The sequence below is a fragment of the Corvus brachyrhynchos genome, unplaced genomic scaffold (assembly GCF_000691975.1).
Source record: "Corvus brachyrhynchos isolate BGI_N302 unplaced genomic scaffold, ASM69197v1 scaffold522, whole genome shotgun sequence".
Classification (NCBI taxonomy): Eukaryota; Metazoa; Chordata; class Aves; order Passeriformes; family Corvidae; genus Corvus; species Corvus brachyrhynchos.
The window spans coordinates 765,439-783,276 of record NW_008236649.1 but is presented as its reverse complement, the minus strand read 5'-3'; the positions used below and the strand labels follow the sequence as shown (position 1 = coordinate 783,276).

Genomic DNA, 17,838 nt, shown 5'->3' with positions numbered 1-17,838 from the left:
CTCTTAATTCTCTTTTAAACTCCAGCTTGTGTGGGTTGTACAAACCAGCTTTGGTGTGTGATTTTGCAGGTAAAGCTAACGGTGTTCTGGCAGTACATGAAGGCTGTCAGCCCTGTCATTTCTTTGGTGATCTGTTTCCTGTATTGCTGTCAAAATGCTGCTGCCATCGGGGCCAATGTGTGGCTCAGTGACTGGACCAACGAGCCCGTGGTAAATGGGACTCAGCACAACACAGCCATGAGAATCGGGGTCTACGCTGCCCTGGGCCTCTTGCAAGGTGAGGGCAGGTAAAATCATCATGCCCCAATGTTTAGGAAAGAGGTAAGAAGGTAAGAGATCAGAAAGCTGTGGTGGCAGGATGGTAGGTTTAGATTACATATCAAGAAGAAATTATTTGCTGTGCTGGTGGTGAGGCCCTGCCACAGGGTACCCAGAGAAGCTGTGGTTGCCCCATCCCTGGAAGTGTCCAAGGCCAGGTTGGATGGAGCTCTGAGCAACCTGGGATAGTGGCGGGGGGGTGGGAACTGGGTAGTCTTAAAGGTCCCTTCCAACCCAAGGCATTCTGTGATTCTATGATTCTATAAAAATTGCCCTCCAACTCCTATCCTAAGGAGCTCCTGTAACCTGGAGCTACAAAGTCTGATCTCAGCCCAACGCTTTTAATTGTGTTGTGAAGCCCCTGGCAGGGGGGGCTTGAACGGGTGATGTGGAATCTTGAGAGAGGCAAGTTGGAAAGAAAACATGAAAACTTCAGTGCAGAAGGGGATGAAGGGTTGGGGTGAAGCTGTAGCATTAGGACTTCATGGAGGCTTGTGGAAAACAGCAGGAAGATGGTTGTGTGTCTGTTTTCCATAGACAGGATGGTGAATCCCACAGATGTTCCTGTGCCTTAAGCAGCAGTGGATGCGATGCTGATGTGCACAGGATGAGAAGGGTGGGCAGGGAATAAAGTGAAGCAAAACAAACTTGGAGTACAGCAGGAACTGCCAGGGGTCAGGGAGCTGTGAATCGTGGACATCACAGGATAACACATCTGCTCCTCACCTGCCAGGGCTCATAGTGCTGATCTGCTCCTTCACCCTGGCCATGGGGGGCATCAACGCCGCCCGGACCCTCCACGCTGCGCTGCTGGAGAACAAATTCCACACCCCACAGTCCTTCTACGACACCACCCCGACCGGGCGCATCATCAACCGCTTCTCCAAGGACATCTACGTCATCGACGAGGTCATCCCGCCCACCATCCTCATGTTCCTGGGGACATTCTTCACCTCCTTGTCCACCATGATCGTCATCATAGCCAGCACCCCGCTCTTCACCGTGGTTATAGTCCCACTGGCAATTCTCTACTTCTTTGTTCAGGTGTGACTGCTATTGCAGTTATTCCATTCCTTTTCTTTTTAGGAGAAACAACATTGACTTGGGGGGAAAATGGAAGTATCTGAAGTAGCTATGTGTTTATATAAACAAAACATTATTTACTTTTCTCAGGAAAAGAAATGTCCTGCAAGATGTGGCTGTGAAATAGATAGACATAACCTGTTTTAGCTTTTAAGTAATAAAAAGTAAGCCTACTGCTGGAGCCAGCGCTCCAGTGCATGTCAATATATTAAAGTGTGGATATATTTGACATACTGGTAAGTTTTCAAGGTAGTGAGGAATTAAAATGATGAAAATAGAAAGCATCAATTTTATTGATTTCTGAGCAACAATCAAGCTTATTTCACAGACTTTAAATAGAGACCTGATAATGGAGGTGCAAATGCACATTTTGTTTTCTTGGAAAATGAGGCTCCTACAAATGGATTCATTCTGCTAGATTATATTAACTAAATCTAAAGGGACATAGATAAATTCAACTTTAGTCTAAAGAAATTGCAGTTACCCAATGCTCTTTTGTGGAATGATGTAAAGGTAACTTTCTTGATATTCTTCTTAATTATAGACAATATTTCAGAGGGTTGAAGTGCATTAGTAGCAATCTCCTTTAAATCCTTAACCTAAGAAATTCTTCACTGTTAATTAAAAGCGAAAGTATTTCATTAACCTTTCAATTTCCTGTGAAAAATGGCAGCGATTCTACGTCGCAACCTCCCGCCAGCTGAAGCGCCTGGAGTCTGTGAGCAGATCCCCCATCTACTCCCACTTCTCAGAGACTGTGTCAGGGGCCAGTGTCATCAGAGCCTACAGGAGAGTGAAGGCCTTTGTGGACATCAGTGATATGAAGGTTGATGAAAATCAGAAGAGTTATTATCCTGGCATAGTGTCAAACAGGTAAAACGTCATTTCTTGTTTCCACTTAGATAACCCTGTTTGCAAAACTGATCCCAGGCAACCTTTTCCCACTCTGCTTACACCTGCCTTCTTCCCAGGTGGCTGGGCATCCGAGTTGAGTTTGTGGGGAATTGCATTGTCCTTTTTGCTGCCCTTTTCGCTGTGGTTGGTAGGACCAGCCTGAATGCTGGCCTGGTGGGACTGTCAGTGTCCTACGCCTTACAGGTACGTGTTACAGCTTTATTGGGGGCTTTGCATTTTTGTAGATGATGTGGATCTATTAGCAATAATTTAAGTACTTGCTAAAGCTGGAGTTAATAAGGAAGTAATTAAAATGAGTCGTGGGATGTTTGGACAATAGAGATTTACACTGAGTGCTGAAATCATCAGCAAGCTTGCATGAAGGAGGATCTCAGGGCACTTTGGGAGCATCAAGGCTGTGCTGCACCCCAGTATCCTCAGGGGTGGCACATGGGAGTCTCGGGAAGTGTCAGATCAGAACATCAAGAACAGACCATTTGAGCAGCATGGGCTTAATGTGTCGTGCATCAATCCTGCTGTGCAGCACACTGGTGTGTCCAGGTAATCACAGGCAGATCAGTAGGATTTATAATTAGACAAGGCAAACTGTACTGACCCAGTGTGGAGAATTTAGCAGATTTAATGGCCTCACTCTTGCCAGAAGCATTTTAGTTCATGCATGTGCAGAGTTGCTGTTAGCAGTTTCCCAGTGAAGTGCGTGATTTGGGGAATGACTTCAATCCAACTTTCTTTGAGAGGGCCGAGTGTTAAATCAGCAAGAGGCATCATCATACACTTCTTCATGTAAGCACCCAATAATCTGTAGACTTCTTGTCCCAGTAACTGTATTAACTTTAATGCAAAGGTAATTATCTCATTTGTAACATTAATGTGAATCCATGTCTTAATAGCAGTGTCTGCTATTGTTGGAGTTTTTTTGGGGTTAGGTTTTTTTTTTTTGGGGCTTTTTTGTGGGGTTTTTGGTGTTTTCTTCTTGTTGGGTTTTTGTTTGTTTTGGGGGGGTTGTTTTGGTTTTGGGGGGGGCAGGGTTGTTTTGAGGTTTTGTTTTGTTTGTTTTGGTTGTGTGTTTTTTTTTTATTATATATATTGTTCCTCTGGGGGTGATATTTTGTTCCTTGTCTTCCCCAAGGTGACCTTGTCTCTGAATTGGATGGTCCGAATGACTTCTGAACTTGAAACCAATATTGTGGCTGTGGAAAGAATAAAAGAGTATTCAGAAACTGAAACAGAGGTTAGCTGCCATTAGTCCAGCATGCTCAGCAACAAGCTGAAAATTTTAATACACACATTTACATGGTCTTTTTTCAGGCTGTTGAGAGATGGTTGCTGCTCTATCATTTAACCTGAACAAATGTCATGCTCTGAACTGTAATTTATGCTATCACAGCTCCAAATTATTATTGCTATCATGCAGCCTGTTCTTAGCATCTGATTTTCTGCTGCTGTGAGTGGCTGTAGCACAGGAGATGAGTTTCACATCAGAATATTGGTCCCTCTGGGTTTGGAGTGTTTGGTGCACAGTCTTACCTGTGTGGCTGATGCCATGGTCTTGCTCACGAGCAGAGCTGCAGTACAATTATCAGGCCTTGCACATGTTTTCAGTAGTATTTCTATTTAATCAGCTTAATCACTCCTCACCTCCCATGAGAGAACATCTCTAGGAACGCTGTACTGCTAATCCAGGAAATCATCCAATCACCTACCTTTGCTGCCAAAGACTTCTGAAGGTGGCAGATGGAGCTGTGCCAGGAAAGCTGCTCTCTGGACACACTGGTTTGTTAGCCCTGTGTACATACTAAGAATTAGGAAGTGGAGGAGAGCTGCAGTAAACGGTTCTGGAGATCAAATATTTAACCTGGAAAGAAAAAGGTAGCTAGACAAGATGTGTGATACATGTTATAAACCAGAGCTTGAGCTGGCAGAAATCTGGCAGTGTTCTGCTAAAGTTGATGGGAAAATATTTATATCCACTGAGGATTCATCCCTCTGTGCTCAGAGTTTTTTCCCTGTGAACTTCACAACAAAGACAAATGGGTGGATACTTAGGACCCCATGTTTTTTCCCCATTGTTACAAATTTGTTTGATCACTGAGATTTGGTTTATCAGATAAAATGCTTTTATCTGGGTTTGAATTATTTTTTCTGAAACCTATATGAGGCATTTCTGGCTTCTGTTTTCCTCAGGCTCCCTGGATCATTGAGGGCAAGAGTCCCCCGGAAGACTGGCCATCCAAGGGAGAGCTGGAGTTTGTGAATTATTCAGTGAGGTACAGGAAGGGCCTGGATCTGGTGCTGAAGGGTCTAAACCTCCAAGTGCATGGTGGGGAAAAGGTGAGTTACCAGCTGAATGTCTGCTAGAACTTTGCTCTGGGCCTCTAGTGACTACTGTGGAGTAGAGGAGAGGGTCTACAGGGACGCTGACCCCAGTGCAGGAGCCAGCAGTGACACCTGTGTTGTCCATGTGCCAGCATCCTCCTGGCTGGAAGCAGTAGGATGAATTACATGGGACTTTCTGGACTTTCCCAGTTCACTTGGCAGCAGGCTCCTGTACGCCACGTAGGAGGCACCAGCACAAGTGACAAAAATTCAGTGACAAGAATGCTTTTATGAAGCAGTGCAGATAGGAGAAGGAATTCCAGCTTTTTCTGCTCTCTGACTTTCCCTGTGAAATTTTTGGCATGGAAGGAAATGACATTCTTTGCTTCCCTAATCAGGAAATTGTCTTTATTCTGGGAGATTTGTTTCATCATGCTTTGATGGAAAGTTCTGGGGTTTGCCTGCTGGAGACAGAACAATTGGCATGGGAAAGTCCTTCCCTGAACAGGCTGTTGCTAAAAAAGAGAATTACCCTTATTCTAAGCAGACAGGATGACAGCATCCTTCTGGCACGGAGATACACATGCTTACCATGAAGTAGGAATTGCCCTTAGAGAGCCTTTATTTCTTGTCCTTGAGTGACTGGACCTACCATGAGTGTTCCAAATCACCCAAAGTTATGTAGGATGGCTCTAGGCCTGTGTTATTTATTATATTTATGACATGTGTGATTTATATGGAGTATCATTCCAGTTATAGGAATGGCCATAAGTACGTTACATTGTATGACCCAGGGTTTCTAGGGAAGGATGGGACATTCTTTCTTAGATCCAGATCTTCAGTCAAACCTCTTAGATGAATCTTGGAGGGTTGTTTGGGAGTTTTTTGTTGGGCGTTGTTTTCTTCTTAACTGTGTGCTTTGTTGTTCAACCTGCAATTTGTTGTAGATTGGAATTGTTGGCAGAACCGGAGCAGGGAAGTCCTCCATGACGCTCTGTCTCTTTAGGATCCTGGAAGCTGTAAAAGGGGAAATTAAAATTGATGGCGTGAAAATTTCAGAAATTGGTCTCCATGACCTTCGATCAAGGCTAACAATTATTCCTCAGGTACTGTTTCTGTGTGTCACAATGAAGGACTGTTTTCTAGCAGCTTAACAAACCATAAATAATGGTTTATCCAAAGAGGAAAATGTTTTGTTACACTCTGAAAATTGTTTCAGAAAAAACAGACTATTTATACTTTAGTTGGTCCCATCCTGCCACCTTACAAGCTAGGTGATAAAACAGGATTTAGGATGAACCATCTTTAGAGCTGGAAGTTGAGTTTGAACTGTATAATGTAATGTATTTTCAGAGAGGATGGGATTGGGAGGTGGCCTACCTGCAATGTAATGGACACCTCGAAGCAGCAGCTCATAGTATCTCTACTTAAAACAGCTAAAGCACTTGTCTAATGAAAATTGGTTTTATATCCAGGATCCTGTTCTCTTTTCTGGAACACTGAGGATGAACCTGGATCCATTTAATAAGTATTCGGATGAAGAAATATGGAAAGCACTTGAACTGTCTCATTTGAAGAGGTTTGTCAGCAGTCAGCCATCCATGTTGGACTATGAGTGCTCAGAGGGTGGAGAGAACCTCAGGTAAGGAATGCTTGCACTAGAACATTCACTGAGCTGTCATTCAGCTGTGACAGTGGGTGACACTTGAGCACAGGCAAACACTGGTCTGTCATATCTGAAATGTATTGGCCACCTATTTCTCTTCCAAGAAAGCCACCAAGGTCCATACATTTGCCTCCTCTTCTGCCTCTGCCACAAATGATTTGATTCTTTTCCCAAACCCAAATCCTGTCTTGTCAGAAAGAAGTTTCAGGATGACAGGATATTAGGGACAGGCAGTCCCTTAAACATGTTTTGGTAGGAAGGGAAATGCCCTGGTAACCTAAGTGCTGTGCTGAGTCAGAGTTCCTTGACTGACACTTTAGCAGTGTTCATTTTCCATTATTATTTGGAAGGCCCATGAAGACATGACCGGGGATGATAAAATGTTCTGATATGCTTCATTGGCTTCTGAGGCTGTGGTGTCACCAGATTGTCCGTGATGAATGTTTGGCTCCGTCCTCATCCTGCAGACACTCAGAGACTGAGTCTGGGCTGTGTTTGTGGCAGGGGAGGAAGTCTAGGTTGCTCAGATATATGTATATATTTTATTTTTTTATGGTAGAAGGGGCTTGCAGCCTCATAACATTTTATTTTCCTTTTTATTCTTTTTTTTTTCCCCCCTAAACTTGTGTCTGCTCACTGTTGTCAGAACTGTGAGTGTTGCTGAAAGCTGCCATGGCTTTTGTCACAGCGATAAAAGGCACATTTGGTGGCTCTGCCAGCACAGGGCCAGGCAGTAAGTGATCCTGTCCCTGTTAGTGCTGGCATGCTGCAGCCTGCATGCGTGAGCTCCGGGGCTGACAGAACAGGCAGCTTGCAAAATATTCCGGGGATTTTTGGGTGACCCGATGAGTGACCTGCTGAGCACGAGTGGCTGTGAGCAGTGGGGAGCTGGGGGCAGTGAAAGGCTGGCTGTGCTTGCAGCGTTGGCCAGAGGCAGCTCCTGTGCCTGGCCAGAGCTCTCCTGCGCAAGACCAGGATCCTGATCCTGGATGAAGCCACGGCCGCCATCGACCTGGAGACAGATGACCTCATCCAGATGACCATTCGGACACAGTTTGAGGACTGCACGGTGCTGACCATTGCACACAGGCTGAACACAATCATGGATTACACCAGGTAAAATCTGAGTGGTGTGTGGCGAGCTGGTGGGTTTGCTGGGGATCTGAAGCAGCACTCGGATGGGTCTGGCTTGTCTCTGGACATGAACACTGGTTCTCTTGTTGGGCAGTATGGAAGCAATGATGTGCTGTATAATCCCAGAAGCTCCAGCCCTGACTTTGCCTCTGCCAGCATAGGAAACAGGTTCTATATTCAGAAACCAGAGCTGCCCAGGGGCACTCCTGGCACTGTCAGGAAGCTTATGGAGCCTTGTTAAACCAGCAGCTGCTGTAACTTCTTCACTAACAGCATGTCATTTTAATTACTTGAAAATACATTAGTATTCTTCATGAGCTTTTATCTCCTTGGCTTTCTGGAACTATTGTTTCAATTCCAGATGCTTTTTTTTTTTCCTTCTTCTTGCCCCTGGGAGACAGTGACTTTACCTGTACGGTTTTTAGTCAGGCAGCAGCTCTGGGAGAATGTTTATCATCTGGTGTGTTTTAACATGTGAAAAAAATTGAGGAAAACAAAAGCAAGGCAAAGATTAGAGCAGTTTGCTTTGTGACACAAACAGGTACCATATTCCTTGTGAGGAATTTTCTGACACATCTTTCCCCCCACATCATCTTTTGTTTTGTACAGGGTTCTTGTTCTAGACAACGGGACCATAGCTGAATTTGACACACCTGCAAACCTTATAGCAGCAAAGGGTATTTTCTACAGTATGGCCAAAGATGCTGGACTGGCATGAAGAGAAGACCCCTTGGGGTTTTGGTTTGGTATTTTTTTTAATATTACTGACTTGCCACAAAAGTGACTTGTGAATGTACTGTAATTTACAAAACAGTTTTTGTAGTAGACTCAGCTTGTGATATGTGAACGAAGTATTTTACAATTACAAGGACCAGAAAGTGAATTTTATATTTTTAAATATTTTCTATATACATAAAGTATTTTATTACATGCTTTTTTCCCAAAGAATGACAAGCATTCTGCCAAGAAAACGTATGTACCACAGGGAAATTATGTACTGCATTCAGGTTTGTAATTAGTAAATTATATCAATGGTACAAAATACACCTGATTTGTGTGTTTTCTGCATAAGGATTCGTAGGGTTTGAAGTGGAAAGACAGGCCCAATTAAGCTGTGACTCAGCTGAGTAACAGTGAAATGCTATGTGATCTCTGAGTGGTTCCAGCCTGTTCCTTTCAGTATTTCCCCCAGGACAAAGGAGTCCAGGAACCTTTGGGATCCCTACCCAGGGCAACTTCGGCATTATAAAATTCTTCTTCAGCCTAAGAAGTAACATGTATTTAAAGTTAAACCCACAAATGGCTTCATACAAAACATAAACTACACAGGTTTTTCCAACTCAGTAGACCCCACAGAAGCCAACAGGGACACGATTGGACCAGAAGTATCAGAATTCTGCTGTGTGTCTTTGGGTCAGAAGTCACTATGAGTAAGTCTCCACTTAAGCTGAAAGTGCATGCCAAGCAGGTGTGTATTTAGTTTATCTTGTTCAACACTTAATCACCTGAAATAATGGGTGATCTGTTTTGCAAAAATAATTATCTATTTTATTATTGATAACCAGGCCTCCTCAGATAAAAGGAGGCCTGTGTTCAAACATCGTTTGCTGCTAGAATCTGATAGGACCTCTTTTGCTTTAGTTGTTTGCATCTTACACTAAGCACTCTAGAAAACCACCCAGCAAGAAAAAGTTGCTATGTTTTACCAGAAGGAAAGCACAGAAAAACTTTGAGAAGACAAAAATAATAATTTATTAATTCTTACACATTATACTTCTTGAATAGAAACACGAATCTGCAGCCAAGCATTTATTAGACATTAACATTTAATGTAGCAGAGCACAAAGTAACGAAGTATTTATCACAGACAGAATGTAGTGGTTATACACTGCTGGGACTGGGGAGTGTTAATAGTATCTTCCTGGTATAAATGACACAAGGTATAAAAATTTCCTGGGAATGCATAGATAGGGATCAGTGTCTGTGCAAGGTTGCTGCCCAACAGCTGAGCTTTTCTCTAGGGGGTCTGGCTGGTTAACCCTGAATCCTCCTGGATTCAGCCAGTGCCTGAACCATCCTGTGACAGGGAGAAGGCAGCAGCCTGGGTGACATGAGGAATGATGATTTTATTATTCCATTACAGAGAACTTAATACTCCACCAGCAATCTGGTATAAAAACAGATATTGCCAATGACTGGGACTATGTTTGACCTCTGGCACTTTGCAGAAGAGGCTCTTTTGGTGTGACAAAACCTTCTGTATTCCCCTGGGGAGACTGAGCTTCAGCGTGGTGGCTGGGCACAGAGGGAACTGGGGTGTTTGCAGGGATCTGCGCTGGCGCCTGGCGGCAGGCTGGGAGCTCCCTCTGGTGTGCTCAGTCCCTGCACTCCAAGCGCTTCCAAGCTGAGATCAGCGAGCCCGGGGCGCTTTGGGGACAGCTCCCGCTGGATTGGCGGTGACACGGGCGGTGACACAGGCAGCTGCTGTCCCTTACCTGCCGCAGCCCCAGGACAGGTGGAGGCACAGGGACTCAGGCCAGGACTGCCCCAGCAGCCCACAGACACTGCACAGCCTGCTCGGGCTCTGAACTCTAAGACAAGACAAAAGATAAATTCCTTTGGCAGCTGCGGTTTCCAAAGAAATTGGGGGGAAGAAGGAAGGCAAAAAACCAGGAAAATTCAGTCCAGTTTGGTACATTCTGTTTGCCTGTTACATCTCAGGCTTTGGTTTATTCATCGTATCCACAGCACCTGCTTTTCATGTGGGCTACCAGAGCAGAATTCTTCCTCAAATGCAAGTGACTAAATACTAAAATCCTAAAAAAATCAGATAAAATCCAGCTCTTAAATACTTTTCAATTTCTTTATTCCAGAATTTCACAGCAAAGTAGTCAAATCCTGAATTTTAAGTAAGTGATTTTGTTTTCAGTAAACTACATGGGTTAACACAAGTCACAGCACAAAAAAGAAAATACATTGCATAGGAACATCAAGATTGGATATCAGCCCAGAAAACCCTGGACACTTCACTAGTTTCTTTTTACACAGGTAACTTTATAGGTTCAAGATGCAATTTTTCTTGGGAATGTAGAGGTCAAAGGAAAATAAAATTACACTTTTTGTGCTTTTAAAGGGGGAAATTAAAGCAGCATTGAAGAAATGTCAACACAGTAACAAAAATAGGATATTAAATTGCACATGTCATTACATGTCAGTTGCACATGTATATATTGACAGACAACACTAAAAGGGATTTTGGTTGAGAGCATATTTATTATTTGGATAATTACTATCACTTTTATTTTCAACCTGAGAAATAGGGAAAAGTGTAAACAGGGATTAAGAAATCACAAGTAATAAGTCACTTGATAGCATTGAAACTTGACATAATTTTGTGCTTCCACAGATTTAAACCCTTCTTGTTTTTTTTCCTTCTAAGTAAGATAGGACTTAATAAATGTGATCTAAAAAGAGAACATTAACAGTAATGGACTCAGTACAAATATTAAATGGGCTTCATGGCAGGTTCTTTAGCTTGAGTACCTCTGCTATTTTATAGCAAACAAATTATTAGAACAGCTTAAGGTAAGCCTTTCCCTGAGAGCTGCTAACTCTGCAGTATTTCAAGATTATCTTTTTGTAAGGAAGTGTTGCATTAACAGATAGTTCTACCAATACTTCCTGTGCATTGAGCTACTTTCATACCAGACTCACTGTTCTTAGATTAACTAGAAGCTGTAAATGTGCATAACCACTTCAGTTTATTTCCTGGTTAACAAAATAGATTTTTTTCACGTCATTAGCCCTTAGAGATACCATATTTCAAATGCAATTGTGTAACAAATGATACAAATCTTTTGTTTTGTTCCTTAATTAGTATGTAAGTTCTGATGCCTTCTTGTTATACCCACTCTGTTCAGAAAGTGTTGGGACTCTGAAAAGTAAGTTTTTGTCGCTTACTGTTAGAACAAGCTCCAGTTCTTGGAAATCCTGTAGCCTTGCAACATCCTTGTCCTTTAAACAAATACAATAAGGAGTTAGGTGATAGTGTCTATTAATTTTGCAGAGGTAAGTTAAAATAATAAGCTCATACTAACACAAGGTATGTATTTATTCATAACTATGGCAGTTGTTTACAGTGAACTGGAAAACAGATATCCTGTTGCATCTTGTATTTACTCTGGGGTCTTATTCAGCTACTCCCTTAAGTCTGTTCTTAGAAGGAATGCAACACTGATGGTGAGTGCAAGTGATTAGTGGGATTACACTTGTCAAGATCTACTGCATGCCACCCAAATCCTCTGGTTTTTCCCCCTTGCTAATTCTTGATCATCTACCCAAGGAGGTCCTGTCCTGCATGTGGCTGGCTTCCTTCAGAGCAGCCCAGCAAGGCCAGCTCTGAGCCCCTGCAGCAGTGCTCTGCTGCCAACAGCAGTACACAGTCAGGTTTGTGTCACTGCAGGAACAGTAGGGGTGTCCTGCAGTCCTACCAGAGAGTCTGAAGTGATTAGAAATGAAAATAAAAAGTTCTTTCAACAATAACCAAAGTTGGAAAGTGACAGAATTGCTTGTGTCTTTTTTCCTCCACTTCTTGACTAACACAGTGTGGTGGTTTAGACCATCAAACTGCCACACACAGTCAGTGAAGATGCAGCAGAGTGAAGTCTGTTAATTTATTCCTCATCAGATTTGCCCCACAAGTGATGCCAACAATGCTCTACAAGGATTTGAGAGTGAAAGAAAGGTCAGTGGTGAGTTGGTAAAACAGGTCAGCAGGTCCCTTCTCTGTTGGCTGCAGGGTAAATGTCACTGAAGGAAGGACAGTTATGTTCAGAGTCCTGCACTCAGAGTAGTAACCCTGAAACACCTCTGTTTGTGCAAGGACTGCAGCCAGGCCTTGCAGAACTCACAGAGCTTGGTTGAGCTCTGCAGGCCTTTTAAATGCTGCTGGCAGCTCACAGTGGTGGTGGTGTTGCACTGAATTTTACAATGGAGTCATAAAATCAGGTATTAACTGGGTCCAGCACCAAATGGTTATGAAAGGCAGTGATCAAGAAATTTGAGACCTTTTTACTTAAGAAATCCCAAACAACTGCTCAGTGCTGCAAGTTGAGCAGAGGTTTTGCATTTTTGGTTTGGTTTTTTTTTCCAACGTGGGCCTATGCAGGTGACCAACATTTATTCCTTTGTAACAGTAACCTAAAAATCCCTTTTGTAAGTTGCTGCACTTCAAAATGTAGAGCTCTTACCTTTCTTAACATTGTATTTGGTAATTTTCTGATCTTCTGGATGTTCTCAGGGTTCACACCCAGCTCACGGCAACTCACTCGGAGCAGCTCCTTGTAGGTCAGTTCTTGTCTGTCCAGTTCAATTTCAATGAAGTCATTTTCTCTAAGATTAGGGTTTTGTATTCTCACTTTCAGCACCAGTTCTATTAGAAATAAAAAGTCACATTAATAGGCAGAGGTATAAAGGAATTGGAAACAATGTTTCTAACAACTTCCAAGTATTTCTATTTTCAATTAACCTCGTTTGTGTCACTGGTAACAATACTTGAGTCCTCAGAAAGCAAAACCTGGAATCGTATGAGCACAGTTTTTGTAAGATTGATTTTCATCAACCTATATGAAAAAATCATAGCAAATCTAATGCAGTATATGTGTGCATGTCTGAACCACTCACTTTAATTGATTTAAGCTGATTTAATAGCAGCTTATATTGGTTATCAATTTCCTGAGCAATCCAAGATTGCTTTTATTGGTATTTCTTACTGTCAGTTCCCTTCTTATTGCTACCCCATGGTATTAGAATGCCTCTTACTTGAAAAACAAAATTCTGAATGGAAACTAGAATTCCAGGTTTTCCTCTCTGGGTAGGCAAAGCTTCCCTGTGGAACTGGCAGATCCTAGAACAGCTCAGTGCAGACTGAGCCATGTGAGATTCTCTTGAGCTCACTGACTGCTTGCTCGTGATCTGTATTTGCAGCTTGGGCTATGCTATTTGGAGAAATAGATTACCCTGGTGTCTGTATGCTTTTATAGCAATTGAGACAGCAAATGTTTACATCAATATTTTAATAACAGTTCCAGCAGAAACAGGCTATCTGCCTACTTCATTCCCTTCAAATGTTTCCTGAATGCCTAAGCATGGGAACCTGAAAGTCTCTGGAAACACATCATTAGTCTGCACTGCCCAAGGTGACAGAAGATCAAAACAAAGGCAGAAGAGATTTCTGGTGTTACCTTGCACGTTTAGTGGGAAAGCTCCTGTGAAGAAAACAGGCTGAAAGGCTGGTACAGGCCCCACGCAGGAGCCATTCCCTTGCTGGGGTAAGGACTGGTTGGATCCTGCTGGCAAAGAGGGGCTTCTGCCCCAAGACACTGACCCCTGGTAAACAGGAGCTCTCTGGAGGACAGGATTTGGGTGTAGGGGCCCAGCAGACCCTCGGGGCAGGGGTGGGATGTCCCCGTTGGGAGGCGCCTCAGGAGCAGCATTCCCGGGCTGTAGCGGTGCTTGTCTGTAGGCGACAGAGTCAGGTACAGATGGAGAGTTGGTGTGTTGTGGTTCCAAGTGTGAGAGATTCCCATTCAGGGTGGGATCTGGAATACTGGTACTCGAGGTGTTGTAAACATATGGGAAAGGTGGGTTAGCCAGGTAATTGGGGATGATTGGCAGATCTGAATCTTGCTTTAAGTCTGGGAGTTCATCATCTTCCACTGTAAAACAAACAAAACAACATTCTCCAAGACTGATTTTGGGTTTCTTTTTTTTTTTTTTTTTTTTTTTTTTTTTTTTTTTTTTTTTCTATTTTTACACAGAGGGGATGGAGTGTTAAAAGCATTGTGGGTTAGAAGATGCATCAGGAAGCACAGTCTTTTTTCCTGCAATAAATAGAATGCTTAGGTGTTGCCATACAAACACAAAAGCTGAGTCTGATTCTGCTAATTCTGGGTGTGCTAATTCCTTCTAAACACTGCAGTACTTCTATTTTGGCTTGTTTTAATCTGTAGCAGCACATTGTAACACGGTCTCTGGTGGAATAATGCTGTCATCTTCATAATGTATCAGGCAATGAAAAACAAAGGGTCGTATGTTGTTTGATACTAAGGCAGAGGAGAAAGGGAAGAGAACATGCAGTACTGGGAGAGCTGCTGCATTACCCATTCAACAGCTGGGAGAGACAACAATGAAAACAAAACCAGACAGCGGAGTCCAAAGGACAGGCAAGAGGTTGTTAATCGACCGCATTTCAAATTACTTACCACCTCCAGCAGCAAAGCCTGCTCTGTTCCAGCAGTTACAAAACACGATAGAGATGCTCTACCAATGGCCTTTAACTAGCTGTTTATCTAGGCTGCTAATTTTTATTTATCCAACGCAGAACATGAGGAAAATTAGGTGTTGCTCATACAACAGCTTCCTATAAATTTGAGAGATTTCTCTCCTCCTGTCCTTCTGAAAACTGGAAACTGCATCTGCCTGGCACATAGCTGTCCTCAAAATACAGTTTTTCTAAATCTTCAGTGTTCAGAAAACAGTTTGGCTAGGGTGGTATGGAATTTACTGGTAATCCCCTTTACTTGAACTTTGTTTTCTTACCATGTAAACACTCCAGAAATCAAGTCCTAATACCAAAACCGAAACACCGTATCTTCACATGCAAAACAAAGACCGGAGCACATATGTTTGAACATCCCTTTTACCAATCTTTGGTGATCATATGGAACAGTCACTATAGGTTACCTCCCAACATCTTCCTGATCTCTCTCTTGGATGTTAATTGGGCTGGCCTCTCCCCTTTCTTGGTCAGGATGTCCTTGTCAGCCCCAGCGTGCAGCAGATAAGCCACGACCGCCACGTGGTTCCGCTTGCAGGCCCAGTGCAAACAGGTCCTGCACATGGAAAACATGAACCCTGTGTCAAATCCTGAGGTATGGCAGAGTCATCTCCACTCATTCTTGCTGCCTGTGAGAACACTCTATGCACACGTAAAATAGGTCTGAGTTGCAAACTTCCTTGGAAATTCACTCTGAATTTGGAGCCTGCAGTGGTACCTGCTGATGTCATTTTCTCTTTGCTCCAATGCTCTTGACTACAGTAGTATTTTTCAAGTTCAGGATCCTTTCAATTTATCATTTCTTAGGCTACAGTCGTTTCTGGAAAAATAAATATGAAAATAAGGTTTGTGTATGATACTTTAACCTTTGAAATAATCAGCTGTACTTAAAATACTTGTGTTTGTGTGCATATGTGATCTATTACCAATATCTCCCTGGGATGCTATATGTACTCTTTAATTAATGCTGCCAGCACAAGTACTTGCACTTTTTGGCAAGTAAATTATGTTTGAAATATTGTAAAACACAGTTTCTAAGAACAGTTCTTTGCCCAGTTGCCATTTGCTGCATCAGTAACTACTCAGATCTGCAGACAACTAATTTTCTGCTGTCTGTAAGTGATGCACAGAACTAATCACTTTTCTGTGTTTTCAAATTATTTGCAGTTGCTGACTAGTGAGACATATTAAGGAAACATCCTAAAAGCTGCTTAGTGCTTAGATCTTATTCAGTGTGTGTATTAAGGACTTAGACTCACACATGTAACTTGCTATAGAGTTGTACCATTCTTCCCTATCCCAGGTTCTAGTGCTGTTTGACCTTTCTCTACCTGTTATATTTTAATTCTCTAGCTCCGGCTTAAGGAAACTCTTCAGAAAAATGTACATGCTTAACCCTTCTCCAACTTTGTTTATTTCTATTTAAGAATTATATAAAATAAAGCAGAGATAAATAAACTTAGAAGGGAATAAACTTTCAGTTTCAAGTCCAGCTCCAAAAAGCTTTTTCCACTTTGGGTTTTTTGGTTTGGTTTGGTGGGGCTTTTTTTAAAGAGACTGCAAAGTCAGACAGACAGGGTGGTATTTGCTTCGAGCACAAAATTTGCTGGGTTCAGTTTATAGAGAAGATAAGTAAGGCTCAACAGCACAGCCTCATTTTGGGATTCATCCTGGCCATTCCACATGGCCTGTGCAGAGAGGAACCATCTACCCATGGACCTGATATGCACCAAAATGTAAGTACGCAGTACCTCTAAGCATCACACATGCTAAGAAGCTCACTGGAGAAATTTTAATTGTACAAAGAAACTTAAACAACAGTGAAGATCCATTTATTGCCATGGTTAAAAATTACCAGATCGTTATTTTTTAAAATAATTATATTTTATGACAAGACTTAGTTCATCAATTCTAGTTTATACACAAACTCATTCTGATGACTGGTTGCGTTTTAGCTCACTCACTAAGATAATTCAGCACCCTGTGAATCCATCATTTTAAATTTTTACAAGCTTTAATTTTAATCACAATTTAAAGCTCAAGTTGTTAAGTGTTCCATGCTTCTCAAAACTGCTAATTGAACTTTCATCTTTAAAAGTCTTGCTCCTTTCCTAATTTTATTTTTCCTATTTTTAATTATAATGTCATAGATCCTAGAATGGGGTTTGAGTTGTAAGGGACCTTAAAGTTCATCTCGCTCCACCCCCTGCCAGGGGCAGGGACACTTTCCACTATCCCAGGCTGCTCCAAACCCTGTCCAACCCAGCCTTGGATGGGGCACCCACAGCCTCTCTGGGCAACCTGTGCCAGGGCCTCAGCACCCTCACAGGGAAGAATTTCTTCCTTACATCTAATCTAAGTCTCTCCTCTTTTAATTTAAAACTGTTCCCCTTGTCTCATCACTATGTGCCTGTGGTAAAAAGTTGTTCTCCCTCTCTTTCATAAGTTTATAACTTCAAGCACAAACCAGCACAGTAAATACAGGCTGAATTGAACTTGTGGAAAACAGTCTCCAAAAATGCCTGAGCATCCCCTGTAAAATCCTCCTTCAACTAAAAATATGTGTGTATGTTCATGTCTTCAGTGTTACTTGTACAAGTGTCTATTACAGAATAGCCTTGGCTTTAGTGTCCTCAGGTGGATCTGAACGAGATGCCAAATCCCACGTTTGTATACATCGCTGGAACAAGTTCCCTGCTTGAAAGAGAAAGTAATTTTAAAACTTGAGTTAATAATAAATATTTCTGCCTAGGCAAGAGCACGTAAAGCCGAGGTTTGTGTTCTGACAGACCGCACCGTCTCAGGCTGGGGGGGGGGGGGGGGGGAAATCAAAACCAACACTACAAAGTAAGTCCACAGTGACCTGGAGAAGGGGCAAACAGGGCACGAGGTGGGATGGGGACACGTGTTTGTGACCCCGGTTATCCTCTCTGGAATACCGACAGCTCCATAGTGGAGTATTCGGCGGCGGATCGACCTTTTCCTTCCTCCTCAACTCACCCCACCTCGCCTTTCACGTGCGGAGCGAATCGGCGGGGGCCCCCCCCCCGGGGCCCGCCGGCGCGGGGCG

General features: G+C 42.7%; 2 protein-coding genes across 7 annotated transcripts in view; one reads left to right on the top strand and one right to left on the bottom strand.

The window, feature by feature from the left end:
* ABCC3 (ATP binding cassette subfamily C member 3) overlaps nt 1-7,213 on the top strand; it is a 32,296-nt gene extending 25,083 nt beyond the window's left edge. Inside the window, exons 20-28 of the mRNA XM_017726791.1 lie at nt 70-277; nt 1,052-1,362; nt 2,075-2,274; nt 2,373-2,499; nt 3,446-3,547; nt 4,501-4,647; nt 5,580-5,738; nt 6,108-6,274; nt 6,945-7,213. Of these exons, the coding sequence (XP_017582280.1) occupies nt 70-277; nt 1,052-1,362; nt 2,075-2,274; nt 2,373-2,499; nt 3,446-3,547; nt 4,501-4,647; nt 5,580-5,738; nt 6,108-6,274; nt 6,945-7,035 (1,512 nt within the window). The 3' untranslated portion in view covers nt 7,036-7,213. The remainder of the gene's footprint in view (nt 1-69; nt 278-1,051; nt 1,363-2,074; nt 2,275-2,372; nt 2,500-3,445; nt 3,548-4,500; nt 4,648-5,579; nt 5,739-6,107; nt 6,275-6,944) is intronic.
* A 1,947-nt stretch (nt 7,214-9,160) lies between these two features.
* ANKRD40 (ankyrin repeat domain 40) overlaps nt 9,161-17,838 on the bottom strand; it is a 10,909-nt gene continuing 2,231 nt past the window's right edge. Inside the window, exons 2-6 of one of the 6 annotated variants that reach the window (XM_017726794.1) lie at nt 15,176-15,324; nt 13,675-14,148; nt 12,682-12,863; nt 11,393-11,446; nt 9,161-10,023 (exon numbers count right to left, since the gene is read on the bottom strand). In XM_017726794.1, coding sequence (XP_017582283.1) covers nt 9,964-10,023; nt 11,393-11,446; nt 12,682-12,863; nt 13,675-14,148; nt 15,176-15,324 — 919 coding nt within the window. In that variant the 3' untranslated portion in view covers nt 9,161-9,963. Of the gene's footprint in view, nt 10,024-10,120; nt 10,250-10,281; nt 11,447-12,681; nt 12,864-13,674; nt 14,149-15,175; nt 17,018-17,377; nt 17,833-17,838 lie in introns of those variants that run through there. The other 5 variants (XM_017726795.1, XM_017726793.1, XM_017726796.1 and 2 more) reach the window with 5 other exon arrangements.